The 16,814-nt window shown below is 40.3% G+C and overlaps 1 protein-coding gene across 1 annotated transcript in view; it reads right to left on the reverse strand.

Moving 5' to 3' along the window:
* Positions 1-5,222: 5,222 nt before the first annotated feature.
* The window catches only part of LOC126183671 (uncharacterized protein C05D11.1-like), a 111,430-nt gene continuing 99,838 nt past the window's right edge, over positions 5,223-16,814 (reverse strand). The window contains exons 16-19 of the mRNA XM_049925829.1: positions 14,519-14,662; positions 14,043-14,203; positions 13,781-13,933; positions 5,223-5,893 (exon numbers count right to left, since the gene is read on the reverse strand). Of these exons, the coding sequence (XP_049781786.1) occupies positions 5,833-5,893; positions 13,781-13,933; positions 14,043-14,203; positions 14,519-14,662 (519 nt within the window). The 3' untranslated portion in view covers positions 5,223-5,832. The remainder of the gene's footprint in view (positions 5,894-13,780; positions 13,934-14,042; positions 14,204-14,518; positions 14,663-16,814) is intronic.

Raw genomic sequence — 16,814 nt, forward strand, 5'->3', positions numbered from 1 at the left:
CAGCACGAACGCTGGTCCAACTGAGGCGCCAGGTGGAAATGGCATGGCAAGCCGTTCCACAGGACTACATCCAGCATCTCTACGATCGTCTCCATGGGAGAATAGCAGCCTGCATTGCTGCGAAAGGTGGATATACACTGTACTAGTGCCGACATTGTGCATGCTCTGTTGCCTGTGTCTATGTGCCTGTGGTTCTGTCAGTGTGATCATGTGATGTATCTGACCCCAGGAATGTGTCAATAAAGTTTCCCCTTCCTGGGACAATGAATTCACGGTGTTCTTATTTCAATTTCCAGGAGTGGATTTCATGAATACTTTCATTCATGATGAGGTACTGTTTTAACATCTAGTTGAACACACATACTTCGAAACAACACAACACACACAAGTCACTGAGCAAGTTGACAAAGCAAGACATGTGAACACAGTAACATTCGAATGAACACTGAGTCCAAGTCTACCGGCCGCTGGCTGGCTGGCCGCTTAGGTGGCGCAGCTGCTGCATGGCTGGCAGACAGTGCCACATGTAGACGACGCGCGTAATTGCGCGGCGGCAATTTGAATGATCAGCGAGTCACAACACTTTCCCCGCCTTTGAAATTTTCGCATTGGTCTTGATGGAGGTGGCCTGTAGATTGCTAACGTCCATAGGTGTTGTTTGACTGGCTGTAAAGTCTCGAGGAGGAGGCTTCCCGTACGGACAGAAGTATCCCTGATGGTACCGGGTCGAGATGACAGGAGACGTAGGGGGCGAATTGGCTGGGGCCCCGTGCACCAATCTGCCCGTTGCGGCAAGTCCAGTTGATATAACAGGAGACATGGACGATGTGTCGGCGTCCGTAGGATGAGGAGGCGAGTAGATTGACAGATGATGGTCATCCAGTTCCTGCATGGGCACGTATCCTGGTGGCGTCTGTTCTTGTACTGCCGCTGAGATGACGGTGAGAGGGCTGCGTTGTGAGTAATGAGAGATGCCAAGATCCCAAGTGTCAGGTGGAGCCAAAGGTGGTGTAGCAGCATTCGGAACAGGCGTTGCCGGCACACGAGTCTGAAGCTGGTCCGAATGACGCACTGCAACACCCGTGTCCATCTGGATTTTATACAGGCGTCGGCCACGGTGTCATAAAATGCAGCCCGGACTCCATTTTGGCCGCCTGCCATATCCCCGTACCCAGACAAGGTCATTGGCAGTGAACCGGCCAAGCGAAGGCACCCGCGGCCGTGAGGTGTAAGGCCGCAGAAGATGAAGTAGCGTGCGGGGCTGTCGGCCATAGAGCTCAGCCGGGCTGTGGTCGCCCATGGGGGTGAAACAGTAAGAAGCCAGGAACTGGAGAAGCGCATCATCGGCAGCAGGAGAAGTCAGGAGTTTCCGCATCTGAGCCTTAAATGTGTGGACCAGTCGTTCAGCCTCACCGTTTGATTGTGGATAGAACGGAGGGGTCGTGACATTCATAACGCCGTGACAAGCACAAAAATCCGCAAATTCGGAAGTGTGGTAGTTCCGCAACGGGTCAGAAGTCTTAGCGGACGGACGATCTGGCCAACCCTTCTGAATACAGCGTAAAACCCGGGACAGGGTAGGATCAGAACCCATAGCAGCTGCCAGCTGGTCCCCGGTGATGGGGAATCTGTCCACAACCCGCTGCTCGGCAACATCCAAATGGAAACACAAAAGTTCGTCCCTATCGAATGCCAGATCAGGACCCATGGGAAGGCGAGACAGTGCATCAGCATTTGCATGTTGAGACGTCGGCCGGAAATGAATCTCATAATTGAAACGAGACAAGTAAAGAGCCCAACGCTGGAGGCGGTGTGCAGCTTTGTCGGGAAGTGACGATGATGGATGAAACAAGGAAACAAGTGGTTTGTGATCCATAACAAGATGAAATTTGGATCCATAGAGAAAAACACCAAACTTATGAAGAGCATAAATAATGGCCAAAGCTTCTTTTTCAATTTGAGAATACTTTTGTTGGGCATCCGTGAGTGTTTTGGAGTTGGGTTGTTCAGAGCCGTCAGAAAAATGGTGCGCAAGGACTACACCGACCCCTTATTGAGAGGCGTCCGTGGCAAGAACAAGATGTTGGCCAGGTCGATAAGTATCCAGACATGGGGCCTGTTTCAGCATAGTCTTCAATTTCTGGAAAGCCGCATCACATGACGCGGACCAGTGAAAAGGCACTTTTTTATGCAACAGGCGATGCAACGGCTGAGCCACCGAAGCAGCAGACGGTAAAAACTTGTGATAGTATGCTATTTTCCCCAAGAAGGCCTGCATTTCCTTAACAGATGTAGGGCAAGGGAGGGCATCGATCGCAGCGACAGTTTGCTGAAGCGGACGAATACCATCCCGAGAGAGTTGTAACCCCAAGTAAGTGATAGATGCCTGAAAAAATTGTGACTTCTTAAGATTACACTTAAGACCGGCAGTCTGTAAGACATGAAAAAGTGTGCGGAGGTTCTGAAGATGTTCTTCAGTGGTGGAGCCAGTGACAACAATGTCGTCCATGTAATTTATACACCCAGGGGAGGGAGCAATAATTGTTCCAAGAATCTCTGAAAGAGAGCAGGGGCACTGGCAACCCCGAATGGCAATCATTGGTATTGATAGAGGCCGAAAGGCATGTTAAGGACCAGAAATTGCCGGGAAGCAGCGTCGAGAGGAAGTTGATGATAAGCTTCTGACAGGTCAATTTTAGAAAAATACTGGCCTCCCGCAAGTTTAGTGAACAATTCTTCAGGTCGGGGCATAGGGTAAGTGTCGATGAGGCATTGCGATTTACAGTGGCTTTAAAATTGCCACAGAGACGAATATCACCATTGGACTTAGCAACGACGACAGGAGAGGACCACTCACTGGAAGTGACAGGAAGCAAAACCCCTGATGCAGTGACACGATCCAGCTCCCGTTTTACCCGATCATGAAGGGCCACAGGAAAGGGCCGAGCCCGAAAAAACTTAGGCCGAACAGTGGGTTTGAGCGTGATATGAGCTTCCAAGTCGTTTGCACGGCCTAACCCCGGAGAAAAAAAGGGACGAAAATGTCGTCGACAAGGAATCCAATTGAGCATAAGGAATAGCATCAGAGACGATATTGACAGAGTCATTTATGGAGAACCCAAAAATGTGAAAGGCATCAAAACCAAAAAGATTCTCTGCGTTACTCTGGTCGACCACAAATATGGCAACAGTGCGAACAACAGATTTGTAAGATACCTCAGCATTAAATTATCCCAAGAGAGAAATCTTCTGTTTATTGTACGTCCGTAATTGCTGAGTGACAGGTGATAGGAGTGGAGAACCCAACTGAAGATACGTCTGAGAATTAATTATAGTGGCAGCAGAACCGGTATCCACCTGCATGCGAACATCCCGACCAAGGATCTGGACAATGAGGAATAACTTCCCTGAAAGGGAAGAAGTGCAATTGACAGACAACACACAAGCAGAATCAGCGTCATGGTCATGAACATCATGTATGCGGTCGGATTTGCAAACGGCAGACACATGACCCTTCTTTTTGCAATTGTGACACACGGCCCAACGTTGGGGACAGTCCTCCCGTGAATGTTTCGTAAAACACCGCGGACATGAAGGAAGTTGCCGGGGGTTTTGCTGCAGTTTCTTAAGAGGGTTGTTTACGGTTAGGGCAATGCTGCGCGTGGGAGCGTACTGCGGCCACGTCGGCCGGTGGAGACGCACCACACGCGTCGCCAACAGCGCACAGAGGTTGTATTTCCCCGACGTCGCCCCATGCCTCTATTTGCGCGCCAGCGGCGCGAGAAATTTCAAAAGACTGCGCAATGGATAGGAATTCATCTAGAGTCGGATTTGCAAACTGAAGGGCACATTGCTGAACTTCTTTGTCGGGCGCTGACCGGATAATAGCATCCCGTACCATGGAATCGGCATAGGATTCTTTGTGAACGTCAGTAACAAATTTACACTTTCGAATGAGGCCGTGAAGTTCAGCAGCCCAAGCGCAATAGGATTTATGCGGTTGTTTTTGACAACGATAAAAGGCAACACAAGAGGCTACCACATGTGTTTGTTGTGAAAATAGACAGACAGAAGTGAGCACATTTCAGCAAAGGACAAAGACGCAGGATCTTTCAAAGGAGACAATTGCGATGACAACCGATACATTTCAGGTGAAATCCATGAAAGGAACAGAGACTTACATGTTTGTTCGTCCGTGACATGAAATGCAAAGAAGTGCTGTCGAAGACGTTTTTCGTAATCAGACCAGTCTTCCGCCGTCTCGTCATAAGGAGGTATAGACAACGCCGAGGAATGCCCGCATTTGATGCCGTGACAAAATTGCAAATCGCCGATGTTAGAAGCGTTTGCTGTTCAATCAGACCTTGCAATAGTTGCTCGACAGTAGCCATGGAAACCTGTGGGCCAACGATGAAAGGGAATAATCCACTACCTCATCGCCAATTGTTTTAACGTCAAGTTGAACACACATATTTCGAAACAACACACACACATATAAGTCACTGAGCAAGTTGACAAAGCAAGACATGTGAACACTGTAACATTCGAATGAGCACTGTGTCCAAGACTAGCGGCCACTGGCTGGCTGGCCGCTTAGGTGGTGCGGCTGCTGCATGGCTGGCAGACAGCGCCGCATGTAGACGACGCGTGTAATTGCGCGGCGGCACTTTGAATATTCGGCGAGTCACAACAGATACTACTACTACTTTTTCGTGCAAAAAATTTAACCACTGTATTGAACATGTTACATTTGTCACAAACCATTTTTATTTGTTTCTGTCTCAAAGCAAGGTTTTTAAAGATTTTGATGTTAATAACAACTCTCATTGATCAATGTCAGAAGAGTGGATCTTCCAGTATAATGCTCATATAACCTACTTATTTACTGATGTACAAGCATAACTACTTTTTGCAACTTATTGTGGATTTGTGTGCATGTAATCAGATTGAAACACAGGTACCAATAACAGGGTATTTCAAATTTTCATTTCCTAAGTATAATACTTTCTCCAATCTCGGTAAGTAGAAATTTTTTCACCCAGTCTAGTAAGGCAATAATTATGTTAAAGGTTTAAAATTAACATTAAATGCTTCCTCTCACAGTGCTATACAATCTGAAAGTTGTGCTGAGTCAGATATTGGCTGTGAAAGGTTCTCAGTCAAAACCAAGAGGATAATACTGATGTTTGCATAGTAATTGATCTAAGAGTATGTAACAAATATTTGCAATAGTCAACAATGTACTTTTATTTGATGTAAAAAATATGTACTCTTTATTACATTTCAAACACAATATATTTTTTTAAAAAACAAACTTCAAAAAGTGCAAATGCTAATGTACAAAAGCACCAGTAGAAAAATTGAGTTTGGTCATCTGTTTTCAGTGGAGGCATACAACTGTCAGTCTCTGAGATAAATTAATAATGGCTACAGAAATGCAACACAGCAAAAAATAAAAATGCACTCTAGCAAGAGCAATTTCAGTACTCCAAATGTTTATGTAATTATGACTATCTTGGCCAACAGTCTGATTTTGCCAAAAACAAACATGATAGCATTTGAAATGAAACAAAATTCAATTTATGAACTTCATAACCATGACAATGATGTTAATAACAGTGCACCCTCATCACAAGAAAAGAAACTAATCAAATTTAATAAATTATCCACACTGCATAAGCAACATTCAAACTGGCAATACAGACTCAGGCATGTCTGATCAGGGACCACACCATTACTCCTTGATGTTCATTAATTATAAAGGATGTATCATCATCTTTAGTCTCAGTAAACCCTTCAATTTTGATTTGCAATAGTCCACTATCATGGCAGTTACCACTGACTTAGATAACTTTCCTCTAGGCTGTTGTAAACTTGGAGATTTTTGTTCATCCTGGAAAAAGGAAATCAAACTTAAACACACACCACAAATGCTTATAAAATGAAATGAGAAAATACAAATCGGAATTAATTACAATAGCAATTTTAACAAGATGGGAAAACCATTACGTTTAATAGAAATCGGCCTGATATCCATGTACTTCTAGCTGCTAATGAAGTACTTTTCCAGCGAATAGTATACTTATGGCAGTTACATAAAACTCTTAGTTCAGAGCTGTAGGAAGGCCTCAAGAAAATTTTCCACCTCCACCACTCTAAAAATTGTCCAAAACATTGGTACATTTGTCATCTGTGATCAAAACTTGATTGCATCTTTGTTATTTGTGAATGAAGCAAGAGTCAAGTCTATAACTGCTACAAGCTGTGTCTGGGCACAAGCATAATGATAGGCAGCTGTCGGATCAGCCCGATTTTGATTCTTTCAAAAGGAAAATTAATGTAGAACATTTTAACAATTATGAGACAGAATTTCTGGCCAGTGCTTAACTTCCAGAGGACGAAAAATTCAGTACTACTGATAAGTGAGCAAATGCATCCTAACTTTCTAAACTACTAGTTCCTCAGGGAAGAAAGAGTGATGAGCCATTAATTAGTTAGTTATTTGTATGTTCCATGGATCATAATTGCACCTCTCACTGTTGTTTTACTCCCTCCTCCACCACACACTTGTATCTGTGAACATCATTGTTGTTTTCCAACTCATTCTGATCACTGGCAACAAACCTCATAAGAGTGTAAATGCATCATGAGACTGTTGTCAGTATGCCCAACAGTATGAAGAGCAATCTACAAAAGGTTCATCACCATCATGTTCTAGAGCTGGTAACATTTTTACCCAGTATTCTAATATGTGAACAGCGCCCAAATTTCTCATTTGCAATCCACTTAGTAAACCATTACAATCTCTTGTAATCAAATGAAATGCTGGTCTGGGTTCTGAATCAACTCATTTGTTTGAAGGACATTTCCATTTTTTAATGTTTTTGTATATGATATCCATACATATTTGAGAACATTCATTGCAAACCTGTACAAATACAACAAAAATTTGTAAGATAGAATTTGATGATATTTCCTCCTGTGTTCCACAAAATTGTCAAATTTTGATCAGAACAATAGCCTGTTGCAGTGGCTAGTTCATCGTTTCTCACATCTCTTGTACTAGTGCCATGCAAGTCAGTGACACGTGATTGTTCGAGCAATGTCAACACTGTATCAAGTGCTTCGGCATATCAGGAAATCTCGAGCTTGTTGGAAAGTGTATTATTTGCTGAGCCCTGCCCTTTCAAATACTTAAAAATAAATCTGCACATGACCTCAATAGAAAAAACTTCATCTCCAAATGTAAAGATGATCCCTGCAAATGTAAGGCTCCCCCTATATACCCTATTGAACAATATAAAAACCTTGACCTCAGCACCAATAGTTTAATCTACAAACAAAGGACGACCCCGTATTTTTCAAATGACAAATCTGGGAAAAATCATCATCTTATAATAGGGTAAACCAAGTCATATTGCAAAGTCAGTTGTATTCTTTTTGGAACACCATAAAACATTGTTGAGAAATTCTTTTATGCACTTGCTTTTAGTCAGTGTTTAACAAATGCTGCATTCATCTGCACAAAGCTTTGTCATACTTGATTCTTAATATAAAATGTTCTGTACTCTTTCATATGATACAGACAAATGGTGGTGTTTGTGTTTTGTAACCTTTAACTGCCAATCATCCAAAACTAGGGCTATATTTAACACTTTCTTGATGTTTTCATCAGTGGTTATGACTTTGGGAAAACCCCAACTATGGATGATGATTTTGGTTTGTGTTCCATGTTCATTTTATTGTCCAATACATTCATTTACCTCACTAGTTCAAAGAGTTTACAGCTGAATATCTCACTGCTTTCTGTGCCTCTCTGAGGCTGAGTGATGGCTAAAGGAAATTATTTCTCCAGCTAGTATAATGAAAATGAAGTCCCATGCTTCTTGGCAGAGCGTTGGGGAATTATGCAGGAGACCCGCATCGCCATACTAGGCAAGGTCCTAATGGAGGTAGTTTGCCGTTCCCTTCCTCTGGCCGTAATGGGGATGAATGATGATGATGATGATGATGATGATGATGATGATGATGACGACACAACAACAGCTAGTCATCTTGGGGCATGTGAAAATCCCTGACCCCGCCAGGAATCGGACCCAGGACCCCGTACTTGGGAAGCGAGAACGCTACCGCTAGACCACAAGCTGCAGACAGCGAGTATTATATTTGTTAATATTACTGTTGTTTTCAAACTGAGACTACGTGTTAGCAACAAACTTCACAAAAGCAAATATACAATGAGGCTGTTGTCAGAATGTCCAACAGCTTGAAGGGCTGTCCACAAGAGGTCCTTATAACATACTTTTGTGCAAGAAACACTTTTTCCACAATGATTAGTTACAAAAGAATAAGATGCCATAAGACATTAGTGAATAAAGATAGTGTGAAAGAATGGAATAGTATAGCAAGTAAGTAAAAATTTTGTTAAGAACCCACGGACACAGCTGGGTGGGCTGCATCTGCCAGCTATGCAACAAACAGATGGAAAATGCAACTATAACAAGGCTAAATGTAGTAACTTCACATAGAAATGTCATAAGAACATCTTCCAGGATGCAAACTTTGCACAAAGGAATGCTGTGAAACCTTGAGGCTAAACAAAGTCGAGAGCACTGACGGGCTCAAAAAAACAAGAGCACATTCAGTCACCAAGTGAGTGAGAGTGTGTGTGTGTGTGTGTGTGTGTGTGTGTGTGTGTGTGTGTGTGTGGACGGGGGGGCAGCACATTATTGCTTTCTATAAAACCTACAGTCTCCCCAAGCTCATTCCCAGGGTCACACCATTCCATCTGCATTACAGATACTGATGGAAGTCTAGCTCTATTAAATTGCAAGATGTTCTGGTGAATCCAACAACTGTCTACAAGCTTCCGCCCACTTGGAGAACACTGCTGCAAATTAACAGCCGTATGGTTGTGGAGGAGACTGCTGACCCTGCTGGTACAATGGTGACTCACTGAGGATCGGGAGTCGGGTCCATGGATGAAGAGCTGATCTGCTCGTCTGCAAGTTCAGAGTAGGCACTGGATGCCTGTGTCAACACTACTGTGGTAGTACAAATACCGCCTTATTGGCTGTATGCTGGGACTGCCACTTGGGCTGTCCGTGTTGCTGCTGGATCTTCCACCTACATGCCATCCCTGGCACCACAGATATGAAGATTTCTGGGGCCGAGCCTTAGTCCAGCTTCACTCATTGGGAATGTTGAGGCTCTGTCAGATGCCCATGGCCACGCCACACTGTAGGGATGCACAAGTTCCTATGATGGGGCCACATCACTGACCATAGGATATGCAGGACCTGTGCTCAAGTTCCTCGTCAGGCAATGAAGTGCCATCTCACTCTTCCAAGCAGCATGGACTCAGCACGGTCATTGCTAGCTAGCATCAGAAAAAAAAGTGGAGTGATCAAATACTTTCACCAACAAATAACTGTTAATTGAATGTGTTTTATCAATACCCCAGTGGCCTACAAAATCACTCACCCCTATTCTCCTCTCTATCTCCTGATAATACGACCCTTGCTCAGATCATAACAACAGGAAAAGTAAGTCAACTTCACGAAATTTTCTTTTCCAAAATCTGATATTATCTGTAGCGCATAAATTGGAAAGCTTAGACACTTAAGATGATCTGTAACATGGGACTTACTGTTCAAGTTCTTTATCAATATATCATACCAGTAAAAGTTCATAATAATTTGTTCCATTTATTGATTTATCCTTATTTATTATTTTTAACGGTGTGGTCACCCATGTGCACTCGGGTGCTGAAATTGCTCCATTAGCCTTCATTATTCTACTTGTGTTGCCACCAAAAGTAACTATTTTTGCTTCCTGTATGTATGATGGAAGATCATTTATATATGACAAGAACAAGAACAGAACAGACCCAATATCGATCCCAGTGATACACCTGTAGTGATTATACTCCATTCTGAATATGCTGTTTCATTGTGAACACTTGCCAAGTTTCCCAGTACAACACTTTGCATCCATTTAGTTAAATAAGGTGCACACTGACTGCCAGCAAGATATCTTATATCATAATATTTTAGCTTCTGTGTTAAGAATACTAGGAACTACACTATCAAATGCTTTTAACATGTCACAAAGAATACCACTTGGCAATATTTTGTGATTTAAATTTTGTAATATCTGATTGGTGAATTGTAAAATGGCATGTACTGCGGACAGATCCTTTTGAAATCCAAACAAAGACTGACTGACAACGTTATTTTGAGGGAATGAGACAACGAATGAGCCTTGGGAGTAATTATTAATATCTATGTATCATTTCTTGTAAAGAGGTCTGACAAAATCATATTTTAGTCTGTCAGTCTGCCACGATTTATCCACCATGATGGTGATGTATCGCACATGTGACTGAATAAGAACGGGATTTTAGTACTTTGTATGAGACATTATCAACTTGAGAGTTTTTGGTACTGACCAGTTTATTACATTCTCAATTTCTTTGCCGGAGTAATTGGGTTTACCTATATGTATAAGACACCGCTCCTTGCATGTATTCTATTGCCTTATTAACTGTCCATGCCAATCTTCTGAGTTCAATAAAGTGATTATTAAATATGTAGGTTACCATTTATTCTTTGACTATTTTCTTTACTACCAAAGTCCTCACATTATTTGTCCGATTCCACTATTTCTCTTAACTATTGCCCATATACCTTTCAATTTTATTATTTGAATTATTGATTTCAGATATTATACACACCTTTTATGATTTTTTAATCCATTTTGTTAAAACAGCAAAGTATTCCTTGTAATGTGTAATCAGTTCTGCTACTTTGTTTGTTCTAACTATTTCATAAAACTTCCCTATCCTTTCTGTAATTCAGATCATTTTTCTATCTTATTTATGCCATACTTGTTTTCTTACAGAATAAGCAGCTAAAAATTTATGGAAACCCACTTGGGAATAGATTAAATTTGGAATAGTGTTACAAATCATTCCAATCAGCTTCCTGCAAGACTGCCTTGAAGTTTCCTGTTTAGGACTACTCAAACTGTTGTCCATGATAGCACTTCACAGTAATCAGATCTGTTATTTAGTATAGCCAGTAGTGCATTGTGGTTAAAGAGGCCGTTCACTATAGGATAAAAATTCACATAACAGATTAAGAGATCACCTATTAGTGTACTACTATCATGTGTACTTCTGGTGGGAAAAATTGTGTATTCTGAATCTTTCGAAAAATTAATACTAAAGTCTCCACAGACTATCATTTCATGTCTTTTGTCTGCGAGCTGGCAAAACAGTGACAATTTTTTCTATGAATGGTTTCCTGCGGTGATCTATATACAGTGTACTCTTGATTATTCACATGTGGATTATTCGTGCATCTAAAAAAACTGCAATATTTTTCTGTAGCAAAGAGCAATAAACAATCTGCCACGTGACAAAAAGTGCCATTTCCCATCATTTAAACAAATGCCGTATGTGACAACAGAGTATCGTTTTCATTGCTATTAGCCAGCCCGTTCCGTGGAAATTGAAAACAAATTCAGTTTTCTGAGTTTGAGAAGGGTGAAACTGCAAACCTAAAAGCTGATTATGGTATTTAAATGCAGAGGGGTTCAGGCCAAAAACAAGAATAAGCAGAAAATACAGGATTTTGTCAGGATATGCAATTCTAATTCTGGACCATGTGCACAAAAAAAACATGAAGAGATCCACATTTGATGAATGAGATGCTGCTCTTTTGCAATTGTTTAGCCAAAAAGGAACAGAAGGTGTCATTGTTTTAGGCGCGATGTTTGCCATAAAAGCTAAACATTTTCATGAAGCTCTAGAGTTAGAGGGAGAATTTAATACCTTATCTGGATGGCAAACCAGATTCAAACATCATCACAGGACTCACGAACTTACTGTGAATGGACAGCAGTTTAGTTCAAATACTGCAGCAGCCGATTCCTTCCAGTACAAGTTCCAGAAGTTTGAGGAAGAAGACAATTTCAAGCCAGATCAAATTCTAAATACACAAAAAGTGGTCTGTATTGGAAATTTTTACCAACTGGAACCCTTGCTTTTAAGATTAAAGTTCATGCTCCTGGATATAAGTCATCTAAAGAAAGCATTGCAGTTTTGTGAACTGTTAATGCTTCTGGGAACCACAAAGTGAAACTACTGATGATTGGAAAATTGGGGAAAAAAATTAAAAAAAGCCTGAGCAGTCACAGATCTCACAGCTAAGGATCTCCCTGTGCATTATAACCACCAAAAAGTTGTATGGATGGATAGTGAAATTTTCAAAAACTGATTCCACAGTTTCAGCGATTTCCAGACGAGAGAGGATTGTCACACAGAAGGCTGTTCTTTTGCTTGATAACACCCATTCACTCCCAATGAGAGCATTCTCATAACTAAATTTTTGCCTCCTAACATGACTGCTATTATCAACCAATGAAGCAAGGCTTAATTGCATATGAAAATGCCACTATGGGTATGGTCTACTGAGAATGCTAGTTGCTGTTGATTTGGTGGCATTCTGGAAGAAGTTCACAATTCTAGATACCACACACAGGATTTCTGGTGCCAGGTATAGAAAACCACGATTTTCAAGGTTTCAGTGGTTAAGAAATAACACAGGCACAAATAATAAATCTGCCAATGAGTTTCAATGGTTTTGAAGATGTCGATAAAGAAAACTTGAAGGAATTGCTGAAGATCAATGAATGTGACCCCAGCTTCCAGTACACGAGTGACGCCAAAATTGTAACCACCACTTCACAACAAAACAAAGACGAGGACACTGAAGGTGAAAGTGAGGATGACGACAGTGGTACTGTCAGTCATTATATCACATTGCAAAGTGTTGATACTCTTTTAGATTATATAGGTCAGAAGGAGTTTCAGTACAATGACATTACTACTGCAAGAAAAATTCAAACTGTCCTGCGAAAAAATGCCATCTCCTCTCAAAAGCAGACCAACACCACAAACCATATTAAGAAATAAACAGGCCTACAGCACAGAACTTGAACAAACTTTCAAACACAGAATACCTGTTTGAAAATATCTCTATTATTTGTGCATCTTCTCCCCCACATTACCCAGAATATCAGGAGTATACTGTGCTTTAGTATCCATAAATCACTTTTCCAGTAGCAGAAATTCATAAAAACAGGCTTCTAACTGGTGACCCATGCAGAAACTACTTACATTAATAGATTTCAACTCACTTTCTTGCTATCTCCTTTCTCCATATTTTCTATCCAGAAATGGGTTTCTGATTTATAGTTATCCGTGTCTAACATATGGCCTCCTGTCTTTACATCATCTTCAGACAGACATAACACCTCAAATTCCCTTCAACATTCTAGATCATGTTAACTGATAAGAATGTCACTAACTTTAGTTTTTAGTCCTCTAACATCCTGTTCAACAACAATATAGTTACTCGAACAAGTTCTGTTATATGAGGCACTTAATTTACCTGGACCTCTTTCAAAGCATTTTATCTGCATGAGATATTTAACCTAAAAAGTCTTACCTCTCACATCAACATTAACATAAGTTCTGTTACAGCTCAAGCAATAATAAAATAAGGACACAGTATGGAGTCTCAGTTCACACATTTACAAAAAAGAAATGAAGAGGAAAAAATACTGTAATCAATCCCAGCTAAACAGTTAGCGTCAGGGACACAATACCATTATTTATTTTAAATAGTTAGTCTTCCAAATGGTCATGCTACTCTACTACTTCCTATTTTGTGCTAAGATTATGATACATGTTGTTAAGACAACGTGAACTTACGCTTTAAATCCCAATGAAATTTCCTCTGATTTTGTAGGATGACACACAAGAGTTGTTTTAGATTTCTCTGGATCGAAGAGTTGAGCTACATATTTTGGACCAATTTGTGTCAAGTCCTCAACAGTGACTTGCGATATGAGCTGCACTAGATGCCTGATAAAACAATCATTGAACTGAACAGTAACAACAACTACAACAACATGAAGCTAGTACATCATATTAGAAATATTGATTATATCTGTACATAGCTTGTGATTCTCACCTATTGTAGTTCTGATCAACACCTTTAAAATAAGACAGTAGAGACTGCGTTACCACATCTCCCACACTCTTCTCACGTTCTATAATTTCAAAAATTAGGGAACTTTTTGCTGAATCAAACAATGTCTGATCCCATTTGACATCTTTACCTAGATGAGAATCCTGCACAAAATTAAAAAATGATATAAAAACTCATATTTATTGACAGAAAATTACAAACTACGTATTAAATGTATTGCTATAAAATTTGTTTTCTGAATTTTTTTCACAATACAGTAATATTAGACACATAGGCAACTGCTAAAGCAGACCACATTGTAACATTATAAACTGATTAAAAGTGTTCTTCCCTGTGCATAGAACAAATGATTTGATAGCTATAGTCTTCAAGTGTACCGATTCACAGTTTCACATTCCATACCAGACAAACATTTCACAATATAATTAGCAAGGCTTAAGGAAATAAGTATAACTCACAACAATACTTTTTGCTTCTTTATATGCCGCAATGCAATTAGTGGCTCGATAAAGTGTCAGATGCAGAAGTCCCTCATGTGGCCTCGGTATTATACTGTAACTATATGCTAAACCTTGACCTCTTATTTGTCTCCACATGGGTCCCTGCAAAATAATACCAATTTTCGGTAAAATAACATGAATCATTCTATTATCACACAGACTAAAACAAGTGCTAATTCAAGCAGACTTATAAAGTACACCTTTCAGAAACTAAATATTTTGGATTATAGGAGACCACACAATGAAAAGCAGAAGATTGGGTTGTCAACAAGCATACACAAAAAGAAAAGACTTGCTAGCTTTTGAAGTAATCCTTTTACGAGCTAGCAAGCGCACGCACGCAGCGCTTTCTCTGGTACATATTTTCCTCGGACTGCCCCTTTTGTAGAAATACAGGTAAGACTAAGAAGCCCAGGAAGAAAGCTGGGAAAGGGAACACAAGAGCCTAACTGCCGTATTCTATGCAATTGTCAATCATATGTATTCACACAGAGGAAAAATGCCTAACTGTAGAGCTAAAAGTGCTCACAAGTAGTTTTCCCTGCACTAGCTCATAAATCTGAAGACCACATAGAATGTGTATCATGGCAAGGGAAGGCACTGGAAACACAAACAAAAAAATTGTGTGATGCAGCACTCTCATGGCTACCTAAAAGGAGAAGCAATCTGATATATGCAATTTGCAGGAATCCAAATATGGCCTATGACAAAGAAGAAATTAATAAAGTATTTTAGCAGCAATTTAAGGAACCGATTAGAAAATTCAACTGGTCTTTCTATTATTGACCAGGACAATTCCATGTATCTAATGATTCTGCACAAGGTATTCAATTCCATTAGAATATATTTCACACTAGATGTCTGTATACAGTATGGCTTGCTAGACCTCACAGCTACAAATGAACATAAATATGAAACAAACCACTTTACAATCACCTTAGCCACATAAACTTCTGGGCAGATTAAAAGTGCATTCTGGACAGAGCCTCAAATTTAGGACCTTTGCTTTTCACGGGCAAGTACTCTACCAACTGAGCTGCCCAAGCACGACTCACAACCTGTCCCTGCAGCCGGACCAAGTCTCAGTCTAGCATACAGTTTTAATCTGTCAGGAAGTTTCATATCAGTGCACACTCCCCTGCAGAGTGAAAATTCCATTCTGGACCTTATCCACTCTTCTGCAGAGTGCTTTACATGTTCTTAGAACACTATCAGATAGCATGTGATTCAATAGATGATACAAGAACTAAGTAACAACTTGAAAGTTACATGTACAAACATATGTAGAATGTGGAACATATTTGGTGATTCTTTTAATGATGCCTTACAATAACCAAGATACCACGATATGATTTCTTCATTGACACCACCTCTGTACCATATTAATAGTATGCCAAACAAAGTACATAAATATCTCAGTGTGTAAAAGCAAATCCGAAACAGCCAGCTGCTTCTAGTAATGATGCAGATGAGTGTGTCACGCAACATTACAATTTATTTGTTCAACACAGCAAAAGTGGTTAATTGCAATGCCTAGTTGTAAAACTGCAAGAAGTATCTATATCCATCATTTGTCTGTACTACTGAGATAGCACAAAGAATTGGAGTGTTTACACTGCACTCGTAAAATGTAATGAATTGTATTGTTTCTGTAACAATAATGATAAATGTGAGAATATGATCAAACTTGCACAAGGATAACACACACCACAAGGGATAAATACCACATAATAATGCAGTGAAAATTTCTTCCTCTACGAATTTTACCCTCCACAATGCCCTCCTCTATTAAACTGGTGATCCCTTGATGCCTCAGAACATGTTCTATCAACTGACCCCTTCTTCTAGTCTAGTTGTGCCACAAATTGCTCTTCTCTCCAATTCTATTCAGTACCTCCTCATTAGTTACGTGATCTACCCACCTAACCTTCAGCATTCTTCAGTAGCACCGTACTTCAAAAGTTTCTATTCTCTTCTTGTGTAAACTATTTATCATCGATGAGTCATTTCCATAGATAGCTACACTCCATACAAATACTTTCAGAAAGGACTTCCTGACACTTAAAGCTAAACTCGATGTTAACAAAGTTCTCTTCTTCAGAAACTCTTTCCTTGCCACTGCCATTCCACATTTTGTATTCTTTTTACTTTGACCATCATCAGTTATTTTGCTCCCCAAATAACAAACCTCATCTACTCATTTCCTAATTTAATTCCCTCAGCATCATCTGATTTAATTTGACTACATTCCATT

This window comes from Schistocerca cancellata, chromosome 1, assembly GCF_023864275.1.
Source record: "Schistocerca cancellata isolate TAMUIC-IGC-003103 chromosome 1, iqSchCanc2.1, whole genome shotgun sequence".
Taxonomy (NCBI): Eukaryota; Metazoa; Arthropoda; class Insecta; order Orthoptera; family Acrididae; genus Schistocerca; species Schistocerca cancellata.